Source organism: Lissotriton helveticus, chromosome 2_1 (assembly GCF_964261635.1).
Source record: "Lissotriton helveticus chromosome 2_1, aLisHel1.1, whole genome shotgun sequence".
Taxonomy (NCBI): domain Eukaryota; kingdom Metazoa; phylum Chordata; class Amphibia; order Caudata; family Salamandridae; genus Lissotriton; species Lissotriton helveticus.
The window spans coordinates 1,732,738,241-1,732,758,134 of NC_136059.1; the positions used below are offsets into that span (position 1 = coordinate 1,732,738,241).

At 48.3% G+C, this 19,894-nt stretch overlaps 1 protein-coding gene across 1 annotated transcript in view; it reads right to left on the reverse strand.

Annotated features, from left to right (window-relative positions):
- PLA2G12A (phospholipase A2 group XIIA) overlaps positions 1 to 19,894 on the reverse strand; it is a 123,682-nt gene that overhangs the window by 71,309 nt on the left and 32,479 nt on the right. The window contains exon 3 of the mRNA XM_078676678.1: positions 7,774 to 7,850. Within this exon, the coding sequence (XP_078532804.1) occupies positions 7,774 to 7,850 (77 nt within the window). The remainder of the gene's footprint in view (positions 1 to 7,773; positions 7,851 to 19,894) is intronic.

The window sequence follows — 19,894 nt, forward strand, 5'->3', positions numbered from 1 at the left end:
TCCATCCATCTCTCATCCATCTCTCATCCATCTCTCCATCCATCTCTCCATCCATCCATCCATCCATCTCTCCATCCATCCATCCCTCCATCCATCCATCCATCCATCCATCCATCCATCCATCCATCCATCCATCCATCCATCCATCCATCCCTCCATCCATCCCTCCATCCATCCATCCATCCATCTCTCCATCCATCCATCTCTCCATCCATCCATCCATCCATCCATCCATCCATCCATCCATCCATCCATCCATCCATCCATCCATCCATCCATCCATCCATCCATCCATCCATCTCTCCATCCATCCATCCATCCATCCATCCATCCATCCATCCATCCATCCATCCATCCCTCCATCCATCCATCCATCCATCCATCCATCCATCCATCCATCTCTCCATCCATCCATCCATCCATCTCTCCATCCATCCATCTCTCCATCCATCCATCTCTCCATCCATCCATCTCTCCATCCATCCATCCATCCATCTCTCCATCCATCCATCTCTCCATCCATCCATCTCTCCATCCATCTCTCCATCCATCCATCTCTCTCTCCATCCATCCATCCATCCATCTCTCTCTCTCTCCATCCATCCATCCATCCATCCATCCATCTCTCTCTCTCTCTCCCTCCATCCATCTCTCCCTCCATCCATCCATCTCTCCCTCCATCCATCTCTCCATCCATCTCTCCATCCATCTCTCCATCCATCTCTCCATCCATCTCTCCATCCATCTCTCTCTCTCTCTCTCTCTCTCTCTCTCTCTCTCTCTCTCTCTCTCGCAGTCTACTTATTTCAAAAATAGAGGCTGGCTGTATGTGAAGTTTTGCAGCCCAGGCACAGGTGGGATGTCACATTTAAAACACACTGCAGACAACTAGCGTGGTGACCGCAGAGTATTCCGGAAGACTTATACTTCATGATGGCGCTCAGGACAGAGTGACTAGGAGGGCTAGGGTGGATGGGAGAAGTGTCGGCAGGAGTGAGGTTCCATCCCCTACTATCTCTCACTAGGAAGCCTGCAAAGGAGCCTGTGGAACGTTTGCGGAGGAAAACATGCTTTCCTCACTCCTGGCCGCAAGCCTGATAAAAACCACAAAAATGTCACAAGAGAAAAGAATCCCCGACTCTGCAAGCCTGGGTTTTGTACACTGGCCTGCTCCACCACTCCCCCTCCCCAGATCTTGTCAGTAGGCCTCTGGTGAGAGGGGTAGGAGTGTGATTTGCACAGCCCTGGAGTTTGCTTCCAGCACCTTGGCGGGGTAAGGGGATGGGGAGCGTGTGACATGCCGAGAAGAGAGTGTCTGAACGATGTATCCGGTTACTCAGGAGTTGAATGTAGGCGTCAGGGTTTGCAGAGGAACAGAATGGCTGGGATTCATTAGCCTTTGATAAGAAGGACTAAGGCTTAGGTTCGAGAAGCATTTTTAACTGGCAGCTTAGCACCCGTGCACATTTATACCAATTGCAAATTTATACCTATGGCAGCGCGTAAAGAGGGCGCCATGCTAATTTAAAAAAAGAAAGAAAACAATCATAAAAGCGGCTACTGTGCTAAAATATTAGGCTTGGTACCCGCGCTGTTATATGAAAGCGGGTGTCGTGCTGAAACCTAAAACGCCGCACCTGGGGGCCGAATGGGGATGAGGGGCTGTGAGGGGGTGCCATTATGAACTGGGTGTTAAAGGATTTCGGTGAGCGGCGCATAACAAAAGAAATGTGCCACCGCTATTCTCACACCTGAAGCGTGCCAGTTGACAAAAAAACAAAGCGTAGCTTAAAACTGCAGCGCTTAAAAATATATATATTACTAGCTTACCCGTCGCACGTTGCTGCGATCTCTTAAGAAAGGAAATTCAAGGAAACTCGTTATGATAACATTCAATTTACATGGTGTCATTTTTATTAAAACGTATTCATTTTAATATGGAAAACATTTCAAAGTGTCATTTTAATTCTATTTATTTATTCGAGTGCTTGTGGATACAAGATTTTTTTGTTTTTCCGTCTGGTGCGTACATCAGTATTCGAAAGATTATGAGGGCCCTGGGGGGCCGATATTTAAAAGAAAATTATGCCAGAAACCTTCGCGAGAGTGTACTCAACAACTTCCCAAAGTTTCCTGGCGATCGGATGAATGCTGTTTTAATTCCATTTATTTATTCGAGTGCTTGTGGATACACAATTTTTTGTTTTTCCGTTTTGTGCATACATCAGTATTCGAAAGATTAGGAGGGCCCTGGGGGGCTGATATTTAAAAACAAAATATGGCAGAAACCTTCGTGGGAGTGTACTCAACAATTCCCAAAGTTTCCTGGCAATCGGATGAATGCTGTTTTAATTCCATTTATTTATTCGAGTGCTTGTGGATACACAATTTTTTGTTTTTCCGTCTGGTGCGTACATCAGTATTCGAAAGATTATGAGGGCCCTGGAGGGCCGATATTTTAAAAAAATGTATGCCAGAAACCTTCGCGGGAGTGTACTCAACAACTTCCCAAAGTTTCATGGCGATCGGATGAATGGTGTAGTAATGCATAAAGGACAAACAGACAGACAGACAGACATACATTCATTTTTATATATATAGATGGCTTGAATAGCGTTAATGGCGCGGCCACCATTCTTGAGGCCAAAAACATATCCATACTAATATTATAAAGAGAGAGCCCAAACCTTTGAGGCGGGTAATCTCAGTAACCACAGCACCAATCACAACACCCAATACAGCGTTGGAAAGGGCAGTTGCAGCAGAAGGACATAGGCTTTGCAGATAAAAAAATGTATAAAAAAAATTGCAAAAAAGTGCATCATCCAGAAGGCCGAGGGCCAAAATAACATCAAACAGGAAATGATGTAATAATGTGACTCACTATATCGAGACTGAGAGCCTGGAGCCAAATGAACAAGGGATATGCTATCCCGAAACGCATAGATTTGTGCTTGCTGCTTGAGAAACTCCATGCTGTGAGGATTGAATAAAAAAGCACATAAGTGAAGACAAACGCGAGTTCGTCCCGTTTTTCTCCCGAAGTTATCTTCTTTGGAAAGGGGCCTGTGCCCTCGTTCGATCTTTGGTGGCCTACCGGAATGCCCCCCCCCCCTCCTTCCCCAGCACCAGTGCCAAAAATCTGGGGGTGAGATGAGATGACGACCTCTCCTTTTCTGCTCATAGCAAACAGGTAGCGGCGGGGTGCTTTACTAAACTTTGAAATCTTTGAAAGATTTTGGACCTACTGCCAGAAGATTGCCGTAAATTAGTAGTCCATGCCACCGTAACATCCAGGCTGGACTACGCTAATGGTCTCTATCTTGGTCTGCCTAAGTATGCGACCCAGCGACTACAGATTGTGCAGAATGCGGCTGCGAGGCTGATCAAACATATTCCTTTCAGACATCATGTCTCTCCGCATCTGCATAGTCTGCACTGGTTACCTGTGAAAAGCAGGATTGAATTGAAGGCCCTGACTTTGCCTATCGGGCATTGCAGGGTAAGTGCCCTAACTATCTTAAATTAAGATTACCCCATTATAGGCAGGTACGGTCACTGCGCTCGAATACTCTGAACATGCTCTCTGTCCCCAAATTCGCGAAGTGTCCTCTCAGAGGTAGAGCTTTTTCGGCGAGAACTCCTAAATTGTGGAACGCCCTACCACTCTTCATTCGTAATGCAAACTCGGAGCCGGTCTTCAGGAAACAGCTAAAGACATGGCTTTTCAATCAGTAATCTACCCCACTCCAATCTACCACAATTTAACCCAATCCAATCCAACCCAATCCAACCCAATCCAGCCCAACCCAATCCAGCCCAACCCAATCCAGCCCAACCCAACCCAGCCAAGCCCAGCCCAGCCCAGCCCAACCCAGCCCAACCCAACCCAACCCACTCCAATCCAATCCAACCCACTCCAATCCAACCCACTCCAATCCAACCCACTCCAATCCAACCCAACCCACTCCAATCCAACCCACTCCAATCCAACCCACTCCAATCCAATCTAACCCAGTCCAACCCAATCTAACCCACTCCAACCCAACCTAACCCATTCTAATCTACCCCACTCAATTCTATCATAATCCATCCAAATCCAACCCACTCAAATCTACCCCACACCACCTAACAGACTCCAATCTACCCTTTTCCCACTCCACCCAATCTACTCCACCCCACTCTATCCCACTGCAATCCAACCTACTCCACTTCACTCCACTCCAATCTACCCACTCCAAACTACCCCACTTCAATCATTTCTCTTCAATCTATCCCTCTCCAATCGCCACACTTTAATCTCCCCCACCCCATTCCAAACTACCTTATTCTATTCGACCCAATCTACCTACTCCACATTGATCTACTCCACTACTCTCCCCTCCAATCTATCCGACTCCACTGTCCCCAATCTCACTCCACTACATTTGCGACTCCACTCCAATCTATCCAACACCACTCCACCCCCTCTAATCTACCCCACTCAAATCCACCAAATTTACACCACTCCGCCACACTTCATTCCACTCTACTCAATCTACCCTACTACACTCCAATCTACCACATGCCACCCAAATCTACCCAACTACAGTCCAATCTAACCTACTCCACCCCAATCCACCGCAATCCAATCTGCCCTACCCCACTCCACCTCAAACTACACTACTCCAATCTACCCCAATTTACTACACTCCAATCTAACACACTCAACTCCAGTCTACCCTATTCCACTAAAACCTACCCCACCCCAATCTACCACAATCTACACCACGTCAATCTACCACAATCTGCCCCCTCCACTCCAATCTACCCCATTCAATTCTAGCCCACTCCACCCAAATCTAACCCACTCCATTCAAATCTACAACTCGCTACCTAACACACTATAATCTACCCCTCCCCCACTCCACTCCACCCCACCCCATTCTATCCCACTTCAAATACATCCTACTCCACCTCACTCCACTCTACCCTACTCCACTCCAATCTACCCCACTCCAATCATATCTCTTCAATCGACCCCTCTCCAGTCTCCACACTCCAATCTCCCCCACCCCATTCTTGTCTACCTTATTCTAATCCACCCAATCTACCAACTCCACCCTGATCCACTCCACCCCAATCTACCCGACTCCACTCTTCCTCAATCTCACTCCACTCCATTTGTGACTCCACTACAATCTAGCCAATTCCACCCAACCTACCCCATTCAAATCCACCCAATCTACCCCACTCCACCACACTTCATTCAACTGTACTCAATCTACCCCACTAAACTCCAATCTACCACATGCCACCTAAATCTACCCAACTCCAGTCCAACTAACCTACTCCACCCCAATCCAATGTACCCTACCCCACTCCAAACTACCCTACTCCAATCCAACCCAATTTACTCCACTCAAATCTACCCCAGCCTAACCAAAACGATCCCACTCCACTCACATATATCCCAAACTACACCACTCAAAACAACCCCACTCCAAACTACCACATTTCACTCCAACCACTTCAATCTACCCTACCATAATCCACGCAATCTATCCCACTCTAATCTACCCCACCTCAATCTAATCTACCCCACTTCACCCTAATCTACTACACTCCAAACTACCCAATCTACCCTCACTCCATTCCATTCTACCACATTATAATCCACCGAATCTACCCCACTCCAATCTACCCTAATCTACCCTGCTCCAGTCTACTCCAATCAACCCCACCACCATCAACACTACCCCAATCTACCCCACCCCAATCAACCCCACCCCATGTCACTAACCTTTAACCATGCTGAACAGCATCCACCCTGGTGTACATAATGGCTAATGTACATTGCCAAAGCTAATTTCTCTCACATAGGCGGGACAGATTGGCTTTGCCAATGCTTGCTTCTCAAGGTTCCAGTTTTCTTTCCAACGCAGTCAACATTATTTTCCTAACACAAATGAGGTACAGAAAGAAGTGGGGACTAGTAATTGTGATCAGTTTGCAAAACATCTTTCGCTCTGCTGATCAAAAAGCATGGTTGGCCAACAAACGTACATGAGAGTCAGAGGAAAGTGGAGAGTGGTGGGGGAGAAAAGCCCACGATTGAGATGAGGACTAGAAAATACATGCACTTACATAGAGTACTTCACAAAAAAGGAAAATTATAGTTCCTCAAAAGTGGACACTGGTTGAGGCATAGAAGCAGCCAACTAGAGAGTGGTAAACAAGCCGTGCTCCACAGCGGAGAAAACAGAACATTGAAGAGCTAAAACCAAGAAAACCATCAAACAGAAAGCGAGCAAATAAACGTGACAAAACAAAAAGACAATGCAAAGCAATGGGTGGAGCTGCTTTCCAGGTCAGCTAGCACCATGTCCTCAATAAGATTTTTGCAACCAGACAGCTGTGTTGTCGGGCAGGCTTCGACCTAAAAAGGACCAGACATCAGCGAGCGAGAATGACTGACGGGGTATGCATGATGATTAACTAGTAAAATATGAAACATGATTGTGCTTCCTTATTTCAAGTTGCTGTATCATAGGCACTTGTGCTTACTTAGTGAAAATGTACATTCAACTCTTTCCTCTGCCCTTCCCACTGCATACCTAAATACAAGCAGATCCTTCACTGAAAGCACATTTTTAACACCACAGAGTTTTTGTTTAATTGAGCACATCCTTCACTATAAACAATGGTGATACTGCAACAACTTTGCTGCTTTACACAGGCGATACTTTACATACATATATGTGTGTAGTGTATAATTTAGGAGCCAATACCCAATGGCTTGTGGCAACTGTGTCTGACTAACCATGCCTGACTAGCCATCTTAACCCAGGTGCTAAAGAATTCCCAGTGCCAGGACTACCTGTAAACTTGGTTGACTGTTCAAGTCAGGATAAAGAGAAAAGGGATAAAAGTGACAAACAAGACATCCATGGTGGAAAGGGATGCCCTACTTTGTATGTGCAGAACACTGTTGTTTGAAAACAGACTCAAAAACGAGGTTAATTCCCATTATCTAATTCATGTCAACACACCCAACTTGGAGCCACTAATCCTCGTAGTTTAAATACTAGATGTTTCCGTACAAGTATGCATCTCTTGAGCTGCAAAACACTCAGTAAGAGGTGAAGGAAAACATATATTATTTCTTGCTAATAGTATCCAGCATAAAATGTCATTCCTGAATGTAATGTTCAACTCTCATAACTGGCATCAATACATTAAGAAAAGTACAGCTGATATTAACCTATTCAGGAATACATACACTTTCTGAAAAAAACATTATGATGATTCAGAGGTGGAGAAGGGTAGAGCATGGGATGTTACATACTCCTATCATTTTCGTGAGATATTGAAATATGGAGAAATAGGAGGAGAGAGTAGGGAGTGGGGGGGGAGTGATGACATGCTTGAAAGAGTGCTGGAGCACCAGTGATCCGTCGAGATTAACTACACAAATAAATTGGTGGGAACTAATCAAAAAAATGAATATGTCAAAAGTAACCAAATGCTATGTAGAAAAAGGTGTGGATTCTGGCAAGTAATACCGTTCATTAAATATACTAAGTGAGGTTTGATTTCATCTAACTAGTTTTAGAGCCAAATACATCCTAAATCTCTTCAACGTAATGCACTGAATATTTACTTTACATTTGGCTGTATACTCTACTTCGCCCTTCTCAACAGTCACATCTAAGTTTAAGAAAAGTCAGTCAACTGGATGGAAAACTCCAATTAAAGTGCTCAAAATATTGCTTGAAGGACAGTAATACTTACATGGACACCAAACACTTCAGACCCACATCCATTCGGGGGAGAAGGCTTGTAGCCATAGCGAGGAAAAGGTTTTGATCCTGGAACAAGAAAACACTCTTGAATGGAGATACATTGGTCAGGTCTTTAAATACATAAAATCAATATGTGCTCATTTTAATTGTTTTTAGTTGCAAGGGTTAGCAGAGTGTCAATATACAAGATTCGGAAGGCCACTTAAAATCTCATGAAACAAAAGTCTTCTCTCATAGGCCACACTTCATCCATCCACTCTTCCAACCAACCATGCAGGAGTGTGTTGGCCAGCAACAAAACGATCAAGGCTGGCCACTATGAGGACACCCACAAAGCAAAATGTCCTACAAACTTCAAGTAACAATAACTTTGCACTAATTTTTTTTATCAATTAATCCATTAGTAATTCAAAGTGGCCAGGACAAATATCTGAATTAAGCGATGGTAGGAACTCCCATTGGAAAATGACACTCTGTATGTTAAAGGATAACTTTAACAAGGCATTAAAAAATAAGCATGGGCACACCCAATAGGTCTTGCCTTTAGAAGTCAAGTGCGAACCTTAGCCAATGCTTTTTGTCAATGCCATTGGCACCAGCCATAAGAAAGAAAAGGCCAAGTGGCAATGGTGCATGTTTGTACAGCAGTCTTCTTGGATTCCGTTTTCTGATAAAGGAAAAAAATTCCAAAGCATTTACTGTGCATGAGCATGCATAGTAATGCACCGGTGGCTATTTTTATTTACTATCCCAAAATGAGTGACAGCCATTTTACAACGGTAATTGAAATCATTTAAAACATGCGCAGAGCAACAGAAAACAGAAGCAAGCGGCCCGCTAGCGCTTTGCAGCTGCTGGGCCTTTGTGAAGCAGCAGATGAGCAGATGGAAATGGTAGAACACCAAAAGAGTATGGGTGCAATGATGTGGTGGCAAACTAGTGAATGGGGAAAACAGCAAGAAAAAACATGAACTTCCATGAGGTGCTGCAAAACAAATGAAACAAGCACTTGCAATGCAATAGGTCTCGCATTTACACAAGTTTAAGCTATTGGCATTGTAAATGTCAAAGCCTATAGCTTCAATTCGCGACCTGTTGCATTGCAAATGTTTCTTTAAGTTTCAAACGGAGTGCAGCGCCACTTCAAGGACACCGCACTTGCTTTCTTTTCTGCGCTCAGTATTAAGGTTTTTAAAAAACATAAGCAAACAGAGTGCAGAGTCCCTGAAGAGGGCTCGCGCTCACTCGGATAGTAAAAAAATGAATAATAAATAAATAAATAAACAAAGCGTGGTCTCCCAAAAGTGGATGCCGCACTCAACATGAAAGTTATAAAAAGTTTACATTTTAAATGATCGCAGTGTCCCTAAAGCAGGCGCCGCGCTCTTTATGCACATACCCAAAAACGCAGCTGCCATTGTCCCCATCAGTGACAATAACAACAAAAATAGTGGTGACTTACTAGATAAAGCAGTCCGTGAAACTTGCCAAGTAAAAGGTCCAGTCTTTAAGGGCAGTAACAAATGGCGACAAGGCGGTAACAAGGAGGGACTAACAAGCCTTATAATGAATCGGAAGCCAGCATTTACCAAGGACAATGACACCAGCCAATGAAAAGTATGAGAGGAGAGTGGGGGAGGCTTCCACAGCATACTCTACTACAGCATGCCTCGCAGAGCGAGCTATGCATGCGCGCTGCCGCTAAGCTCGACCTAAAAAATAGTTCCCCGATGTCAGCAGTAGACATCTCATTCAATCAGAAACAAGATAAAGCAGCAATGCTCCAAAGTGGGTGTGGAAAGGTTAGACTGTGGTAGAGTGGATTGGGGTGGATTGGAGTGGAGTGGAGTAGAGTAGAGTGGAGTGGGGTGCGGTCGATTGGAGTGCGGTAGACTGGGGTGGAGTGGGTTAGATAGGAGTGAGGAGGAGCGGAGTAAATAGGAGTGGAGTGGGGTAGACTGTGGTGGAGTTGAGTGGGGTAGATTGGGATGGATGGGGTGGGCAGTTTTGAGTGGAGTGGTGCAGATTGGGTTAGACCGGAGTAGAGCGGGGTATATCGGGGTAGATTGGAGTGGATTGGGGCAGAGTGGGGTAGAATGGTGTGGGGGAGAAGTGAGTGGAGTGGGGTAAAGCAGGTAGGGTAGATTGGATTGATGTGGATTGGAGTACAGTCAGGTAAATAGGGGATAGAGTGGGTTGACTGAGGTAGAGTAGAGTCGGGTAGAATGGAGTGGGGTGGGTAGACTGGACTGGAGTGGGGTTGATTAGGGTGGATTGGTGTGAGGTAGATTAGAGTGGAGTGGGTGGGGTACAATAGGGTGGGGTAGATTGTGGTGGGGTAGAGTGGAGTAGAGTTGGGAAAAGTGGAGTGGGATAGAGGCTGGCAGGTTGACAAGAGGGGGCGATAATGTCTGCCTAGTTCAGGGTTTACATGATTTTTCGCCTTCTGGCACCTGCACCACCTAGATGCCATATCTGGTGTGCCAATGGGCAGAGTTAGGCTCTGCCTCAGTGAGCAATGCAAAATGCGCTCTTCGGTTCACTCAACAGAAAGACATCTCCTTCAGGTAATGGTAGATTCTCACACAATCAGGGTGTTCAGAAACAAGCTCCTGCAATTCTTGAAATAAGAGAGCTGCAGGTGAACCAACATTTAGAGTATCTCCTGCCTGGGTTGATATTAAGGTAAAAAAAAAATCCTAGGAAAGTTTTGTTGGACTGTTATATGGTAGAAAAATATACTTTGACTTTACACTTTCTGTTAATCCTCAAGAGGTTGACGAGAAATAAAAGAAAACAAGCGAAAATAACAACATGATGGGGGAGGGGAGAAGAAAAAAAGGACCTCAATCCAAATACGACCAGCGATGGATGTTAATTATCAGTACTTGGTCTCTGTTCCATTGAAGGGACAAGCACACACGAAGTTAAAAGTGAAACCGGGTGGGATACCAATGAGAAGCAAAGACACAAGAGTGACCATGAAGACACTAATGGGTTGGCTAAAAGTATCTTTTTAGATTTTTTTTAAAGATTCAAGAGATTCGCTGCAAGCAGCAGCACATGCATGCTGCCTGCAGGCTCGCTATAAAAATAAACAAAACACAGAGCTGTCTACCATGTTGCACTGTTCAACGGATTATGCTTCTCCATCTTTCCTGTAAGACTGACAGCAGCCAATTAAAACACAGTGAAAATCAAACAACATTTTCCATGAACAATGTGAACACTGTCACAGATCAGTTGTACTAATCACCTCATGACTATCCCTTTAAGTACCTGAACCACAATTTTGGCCACTTTTTTCTTTGCACAAGTAGACCAGTTAACCAACAAACATAACCCTTTGAATGTCCAACGACTTCACATCCCAAAGATCTATCAACTCAAACAGTCCATCCACCAATCCGAACTCTGACAGGCTTCTTCGTGAAGAAAAACTGGAAAGAGGGACAACGTCAGGGCTACAACACCTTCCGTCTCCATCAAATGAAGTCGAACAATCCCTGCAACTACTCTGCTTCAAGCCTCTTCACCCCAGTTTCTGGTCATTTCCTGAAGAAAGAGAAACTTAGCCGCAATGATAGCTACTAATCCCCTAAATACATATAGAAAAACAATGTCAGCATCTCAAAAAATACCATAACCAACTCTTTTGAATTAACCATTTAGGGTGGGATAATCCTCGCCTCTGTGTCCTTAATAAAACTGAAAATTCTTGTTGCGAAAGCTTGAAATATTTTTATTCCATTTCAGGACTGGAGGCTCCATGTATTCTCATTTAAAGCTGTGTTACCACCAGTGAAGTCACATCCACAATAGCTTCTGATAGAGGACATTGAAAGGAGATACCAATGACCAATCAGCCGCCTTCATAATATCTTCTAACTTGGAGCGCAAAGCAAAGGCATTAGATGCCATTGCTCCTCTTGCAGAGTAAGCCCCAAACCATGATATATGAATCCCTGCCTTCATCAGGAGCCATCTTACCCATCTGGTCAATGTTGCAGGTGCCACAGGTTTAAAAGCTTTCTACAAGGCAATCAAAAGCTGCCCATTTGGGTCTTGCCTAACCTCCTCAGCGCAGGCTTTGTATGCTTGGAGTACAAAAGAGGGGGGTCCCAGAAAAGGGAGAGACACAGTACAAAACTGGTTTTAGAAAAAGTAGACAGAAATATTCAACTTAGGAGTACGTTGTTATTTAATCACAATGTACTCCCACACATATTCAGTACAATGCATGAGTACATAAGTTCACAAATAATAGAGCCCAACAGGTAATGGGGAAGGGAGTGAAAGTGGTGGGAAATGGTGCAAGGTAGGGAACGTGAAAACAAGTCAAGAGTACTTATTCAGGAGGAGCTACGCGGGCATCCAAGATGGTCGCGTGAGCACAGAGCTCCCCAGACCCGTGCCACCTCCTACGATTATCCTGGCGCCATCCTGATTTCATCGACGGGCTTTTGTCCGCATATCCTTGCTGATCACCAGACACTTTGAAGCATCGAAATTGGACGTCGGGGTCCACTTTTACGCTATTTCTACGTTTTGAGACCCACCCCGAGGCGGACCGGGGGTTCGGTTTTGGAGCGAACCGAGGAGCAGTTGATCAACAACGGCTGCGAGGGTCCCCGCTGGGTCGACCCCTCCTGACTTTCAGTTTCGATTCCCGGACTCCACTGGTAGGGGTGCGGCCTTTCGCTGGCTACGATCGTCCAGTTGCCCTCTCTCCTGTGTGGGGCCCCCTGGCTACCTGCCCACGGCTCAATTTACTTTGGTCCGCAAAGTCTGAACTAGGTCTTATTGATTTTTTGGACGCTTGCTCCCGGCCATTTTCACCAGGTCGCAGGGACCCCTCCGGGGTCCGTTTTCCAAGATGGCCACCGGACAACCTCTGGAGAAGCGGAAGGCCAAGGCGCCTCTGCGTGGCGGCCAACATCAGACCAACACCATGGACCACTATGCACATGCCAAGGGTTCGCCCGGCGCTGTGAGCCGTGTTTCGGACACCTCTAAGACCCTCTTTCCGGAGACTTCTGACCCGTCCTTGAAGGACGTTATGGGAGCCATTGTCACCTTGCAGGCCTCTATGGGGCAACAATATGAGGCCTTGGCGACTAAGATCGACACGGTGGCCATCGATATCACGCTGATTAGAGTGGATCTTTCTAAAACCAACGAGAGAGTGGAATCGTTGGGCTTGAAGACCTCCAGTTTGGTCACTGATGTCTCGGACGCCCAAGCGGAACTTGGTACTCTCCGATCCTCTCATGACCAACTGGCCCGCCGTCTTGAGGATTATGAAAATAGGGCCCGCCGCAACAACGTACGTCTTATTGGCGTTCCGGAGGATTCTGAGACCGAGGGGGCTGATCTCCTGGTTGAAGACTTGGTTTCCAACCATTTGGCTCCTGCGGGACTTAGTAAATTTTTTGCGGTGGAACGGGCTCATCGTGTTCCCGGCGGGAAGGCTAAGCTGGGTGCTCCTCCGAGACCCATCATCGCCAGGCTGTTTCATTTTCGAGATCGGGACGCTGTGCTGCAGGCTTCGCGAGACAAAGGACCGGTGAAATTTGCCAATGCCTCCATTTCCTTTTATCCTGACTATTCGCCGCTTGTTCAGAAGCAGAGACTCGGATTTCAGGGGGTCAAGAGGCGCCTGCGAGACTTGGGTTTGAAATACTCCTTATTGTTCCCCACCAGACTGAGGATTGAGTATCGGGAACGTACATTCTTTTTTGACCGCCCTGATAATGTCAGTGACTGGCTTGATGCACTCCCCGAGGGACAGGAACGTTCCGGACACCCTGGTGGCGCCGACGGGGGTGTGGCCGAGTGAGGACTTTGCCGGTGGATCCTGACATCTGAACTTTTTGTCAGCTGAGTTTGTCCTTGGGACCTTTTAAACCCTGTTCAGCCCGGGGGTGGCGGGGGGTAAAACGGGGTCTCTTCCTCCTCCTGGGTTCTTAGCGTAGTTAGTTTAGATATGGGGCGACAGGCACACTGCAAGTTGGGGTGGCTTTTTAGTCTTACGCAGGGGTGCAGGGTGGGGGGAGTACCGTGGGTAAGTTTGTGTGTTTTTGTTTCTTCACGAGGCATTGTATTGACTGTGGTGTTCTATGTGGGTTCTGCTCTCATGCATTGGAGATGGGGGGCGGAGAGTTGAGACTCCTATCCTGGAACGTCAATGGTTTGGGAGACAGGATTAAGCGGGGTATTGTCTTGAGATACCTTAAGCGGCATTCCCCCGATATTGTCCTCTTGCAAGAGACCCATTTGATAGGGAACGCTTGTCAGGCTCTTAATCGACGTGGTTACCGCCTAGTGGCCCATGCGGGGTTTACCTCTGGGTCTAGGGGAGCTGGCATCCTTCTTCGGTCCTCCCTTCCCTTTGCAGTTGATGACGTCACACTTGATGATAGGGGGCGCTATGCTGTGCTCACTGGTAGATGGGAGGGGAAGACCTTGTCCATTCTTTCGATTTATGTTCCCCCGGGCTTGCAGACCTTAACCTTCGCTGACTTATGTGGTGTCCTTTTGGGTTTACCGGAAGGGCTTCTGATCCTGGGTGGGGACTTTAACTCTGTTGTATCTGGCGCTTCTGTCCGACATCCACCCAGAGACCTGCCTAGGGCGCACAGGTGGCTTAGCGACTTGCTGGAGACTTTTGGGCTTGTCGATGCTTGGAGGCTGCTACATCCTACACAGTTGCAGTACACGTTCCACTCTGGGGCCCATGGCAGTTTGTCCAGTGTTAGACCTGGCACCTTGGCGTGAGTTTCCCTTCCACTTTTTGCTGTTGTGCCTCCAATGTTTTGATGGTGTCTGCTACTCAGGGCACTGCGCCACGGCCAACCCGTGCCGCAGTGCAAGTGCTCCCTACTGTAAAGTGTACATATGATTGATGTCCATGATTGGTTCATTGGATTCACTGTTAGTCCCTAGTAAAGTGCACCAGGAGTGCCAGGGCTTGTGAATGCCAATACTGCTAGTGGGCCTGCAGCGCTGGTTGCGCCACCCACAGAAGCAGCCTTAAAATGTGTCTAGGGTCTGCCATTGCAGAACCTGCGTGCAGTCTGGTACTGTCACCCTGGCTGGGCAAGTGCACACACTTGCCAGCCCCTAAACCTTCCCTTAACCTTCATATTAGTCACCCCTATGGTAGGCCAGAGGGCAGGGTGCATTGTAAGTGTAAGGTAGAACATGCCCTGATGTGTGTGGCATGTTCTAATAGTGAATTACTGCCAAAGTCGTTTTTCACTATTGTAAGGCTACCTGTTCCCTTCTAGGCCAGATGGGCTGCTGGAATTATTACACTCTATAATCCCAGCAGGCTCAGGGAACATGGTAGAAATTCGTGTTTAGTATGCCTGAACTCAGAATAATAAAATACTTCTTTTAGTAAAGTTTATTTTAATATCCTGTGTTTGCAAATGCTACTTTTAGAAAGTTAGCATTTGCTTGCCTAACCATTTCAGCCCGCCTCTGCTTGGATGTGGATCTGACTGTCTGGTGTGTGTGAGTGACAGGGCTGGGAGTTGACAGGTAGTGATTAGCAGGAGGACCCCTTAATGGGTGGTGGGAGTTTCCCCTGAATGATGCATCAGGCTGTGCCCCTGCCTCCACAATGCTGGCTCCGCCCTCCTGGGGAGCGACTGATGACTCAGCCTGCACCTGGCCCAGGAAGGACCGAAGCTTGTAAACAAAGTGCTCAGGCCACTCCTGCCCTCTCAATGCTGGCTCCGCCCCCCTGGGGAGCGGCTGATGTGCCTGCCCTCACACTGAATGCAGAAGTCACAAGTACCCACAACAAGTACTCAGAGACTGGAGCAGTTATGCAGAGGCCCCCCTGGCTTGCTAGAACAAAAGAAACTGGGTATAAAAGTAGGAGCCCTGCTCCTTGTAAATTAGATCCTGTTTGTGCTACAAGAGAACCTCTGCCCGAAGAGAAGGACCTGGAAGGACTACAAGGAGGAGTGCTGACTCTGGCCTGTGTCTGGTGCCTTGCTGCCAAAGGAGAGGAGAAGAAAAGACTACAAGAGACTTTTGCTTTATTTTTGAACTTTGTGCCAAACTCTGCTAAAAAGATCTCCAAGGGCTTGCTGCTGAACTTGCCCCCTGACCAGCGCTCCAGGAACAGTGAGCGCTAACCCCTGACCAAAGCATCTGCTGTGTGTGCTGCTTATCGCTGCAGCGCTGCCTGAGGAAGACAAGAGCATCAAGCCCCCTGCACACCGTGACCGTGGGTGAGCAGATCGCCATAACAACGTGAAGCCCAGCCCGCCGCTGGACTGAACACCGTGACGGCATCTGCACCTGGCCCCACGAGAGCAAAGTAACGGAGGACCCGTCCGGTCCAAGCACCGAAGTCTACTGGGCCCAAGCGCCGTAGATTCCCCCGCAAAGACGGACTGCCGCCCTTGTCATCTCCCTCGCCAGCAGCGTCTGGCCTGCCGCCCCGCTGAAGGGACAGCACCGCGACCGGCACTTTGGCTGGGTACGTCCCGCACTTGGGGACCGTACTGCCACTGCGCCACACCCAGCCGCCGCCGTCAGGACCGAAGAGGAGACTGAGCGAAGGACCTGAGACCCCATCGAGCACCGCCGCCCCGGGTGACCCGTGACCTGCTGCCTCGAGCCGCAGCTCGCCTCGCCCGTCAAGGAAGCAACGCGACGTGGGACAGCTCCCTCCCCTGCAGCCGTCCTCTTCAAAGATCACCCCAAGAAGTTCAAGGTACTGTCTTTGGCCCGTCGCGGTGCGAGCGTCCTGCAACCCGAGCTCGCACCGCGCTGACTGATCTCCGGCACCCCGGGAGCCGCACAACCGCTGGCAGCGCGAGCCGCCCCTGAAGCAGAGGCTCGCTCTGCTCTTGGCCCCCGAGGCCCCGCCTAACGCTCCCGAAAGCCCGCGGCCCCCTCTTCCCGAGTCAGGCCCCGCCGGGTAGCTCATTTCGGCAGCTGAGACAGCGGAAAGCGCCTAGAAGCGCTCTAAGACCCTTGAACCTTCGTAAAGCTGGGCAGAAGGCCCAAAAGACCGCATTTATTCAAGAACTGTGCCTTTTTCATAAAGAGTAACTGGAACCTGCATTTGAAGTAACCAAGACTGTATTTACAAGCCTGCTTGAGATTTATATAAAGAACATATATTTTTACAAATACAGTTTGGTGTCATTGTGTGGTGGGTTGGTTGTGATGGTATGATATTGCAAATGTTTAACCCTACATGCCCCAGAGATTAGCCTAAGACTGCTTAAGCCACACTACCTAGAGGGTAAGCAGAGGTTGTCTTGAAGGTAACCCTCAGCCCTGACGAGGAAGAGAGAGGCCCTGCTTGTCGCCAGTGTTGCACTGCGCCAACCAGAGACTCCCCCTTCCTACATTGGTGGCAGCGGTGGGATTCGCGAATTTACATTTGCAGTGTTTTACCTTAGCTACTGACCATTGCATAGTGATTACAGTCCAGTAACTTAGCCACAGACTTTTTGATTTTTTAATTTTGCTAAAGAAGAAGATCCCTAGTGTTGCGAACATGCCTGGCACAAACAGCATTGATGGAGGAGAGTCCATAGCCTCTAGTGCGCAAGGGCTAGAATGGGACGCATCAAAGCTGGATGACTACACAAAGAAGCAGTTGAGTTATTTTTGCAGGAAACTCAAGGTTCCACACGCAGGATGCAGAAACAAACCTGAGTTCTACAAGGCCATGAGAGCCTGGATTGAATCTAGGAAGGCACCTGAGGATCAGAATGCACCTGTGGATCCTGTGGGTCTGGAAAAACCAGACAGCGTTCTTAGCCTTGGCAGAGGCCTGTCGCCAGAGGAGCTGGCAGACAGACAGGCAACCAGGGATCATGAGATCAAGATGGCAGAATTGAATTTGAAGGGCCAAATGGAGCTTGAAAGCAAAAAAATGGCTCTGGAAGAAAGAAAACTCCAGTTTGAGTATGATATGAAAATGAGGGAGATGAGTCTAAAAGAGAAAGCCTTGGATCATCCTCCCTCTGGTGGCAGCACAACGCCGGTGCAGGTAGAGTCAAGAGTGCACATCCCCAAAGATGTAGTTAAAGAGTTCTTTAAGGGGGATGACATAGGACAGTGGTTTAGGGCATATGAGGTAGCCATGCTTTCCCACCGGGTCCCTGAGAAGGATTGGGGAGCGGGGCTATGGGGAAGGTTCCTTAGCGAAGGAAGGGACACCCTGCTAGATTTGCCCACTGAAGACCAGAGATCCTATCCCCATATGAAAGAAGCTTTAATGACCAGGTATGGGCTTACCCCTGAAATGTATAGGCAGAAGTTTAGGGGGTGTAATAAGCGGCCTGGGAATACGTATGTGGAGTTTGTGACTTTTTTTTGCAGAGCACTGGATGGTTGGGTGAAGGGTAACAAAGTGAATGATTTTCAAGGTCTCTTTGATTTAATTGCATGGGAGCACTTGTCTGATCAATGTTTTCCTGAGTTACGCCAGCACCTGATTGATAGCAAGTTGTCCAACCCGAGGAAACTTGCTGAGGAGGCGGACCGCTGGCTCAGCACCAGGGTCCACAAGGGTCCAGTGGGAGACTCCGCCAAGGGTGGGCAGGGTCCCCAGCAGAAGAGTGGGGGGGACAAGGGAAAACAGAAAGGGTTCCAAAAAGGCCCCCAAAGTAATCCCCAAGGGGACCAGCAGAAAGGTTCTCAGCCTCCCCCACCCCCTAAGCAGAATGGGGCCCCGACAGGTCGACCTGTTCCAAAGGGGCCCTTCAATTGTTACAAATGTGGTGACCCGGGGCACATAGCCAGTGACCCCAAGTGTCGCCTGTTTGGAAAACCAGCACCCACTGGTGCTCCGCCCCGACAAGTGACCAGTGTTCACTTAGGAGGAGAAGTGATGGTCCCGGGGGGTGGAGATCCTGTTCAGATGACCCTAGTCTCACTAGGAGACAGTGAGATGGTCCCTACAAGCTACCTGCCCTCTAACACTAAAAAATATGGGCAGGTGGTTACCATCAATGGTAAGAAAGCTGAGGCTCTTAGAGACACAGGAGCCAGTGTGACTGCAGTGAGGCATCACCTGGTGTCTCAAGAGCAGGTTGTACCCCATGCCTACTGTAGGGTTGTCAACGCTGACAATTCAGAGAGTCAGTGTCCGATGGCTCAAGTTCCCTTCGAGTGGGGGGGGGTCTCTGGTACTCTGCAGGTCTGTGTGAGGAAAGCCATGCCTGTTGACTGTTTGCTAGGGAATGACTTGGAGGACTCCCCTTGGGAAAAGGTGGAGAAAACGACTCACCTGAAGATGGTGGGTCTACCTGACTGGGCGTGCGTGACCACCCGGTCAATGGCAGCCAGTAGGGGTGATCAAGAGGTCCTGGGGCCTGACGGAGAGGCCCAGGAACCGGCCTTAGGGAGAAGGCGCAGGGCGCGCGGGAAACCGGCCCCTGAAGTTCCCACGGTCCAGGAGGAAGCAGACCTTGAGGGGGATGCCCTGGAGCCTACTGGGGAACAGATTGCCGAACTGGGGGACCTGCCTGAGCTGACCCATTGGCAGCAAGAAGGAGGCCCCTCCAGGGAGGAATTCTGCAGGGAGCAGAAAGAATGCCCTTCTCTCGTGGGTATGCGGCAGCAGGCTGCAGACCAGGCCAATGGTGTTCAGGCCAAAACACATTATGTGTACTGGGAGAATGACCTCCTGTACTCAGAGCCTAAGGCTGCTGAACCTGGGTCAGCCCGTGTGCTGGTGGTACCCCAGAAGTTCAGAGCCTTCCTACTGGGACTGGCTCATGATGTGCCTTTAGCAGGACATTTGGGGATGGACAAGACCTATGACAGGCTTGTCACCCACTTCTACTGGCCCCAAATGCACAAGAGCTCAGATGCTCATTGTAGGACCTGTCCAACTTGCCAGGCAAGTGGGAAGAGCGGAGGGAAGAACAAGGCTCCCCTCCAACCCTTCCCTGTGGTCAGTACGCCATTCCAACGAGTGGGTATTGATATTGTTGGGCCTCTGGACCCCAAGACAGCCATGGGCAACAGGTTCATCCTGGTCTTGGTGGATCATGCCACCCGGTACCCTGAAGCCATCCCTCTGAGGACAGTGACGGCCCCCGTGGTGGGGCGTGCACTAATGGGAA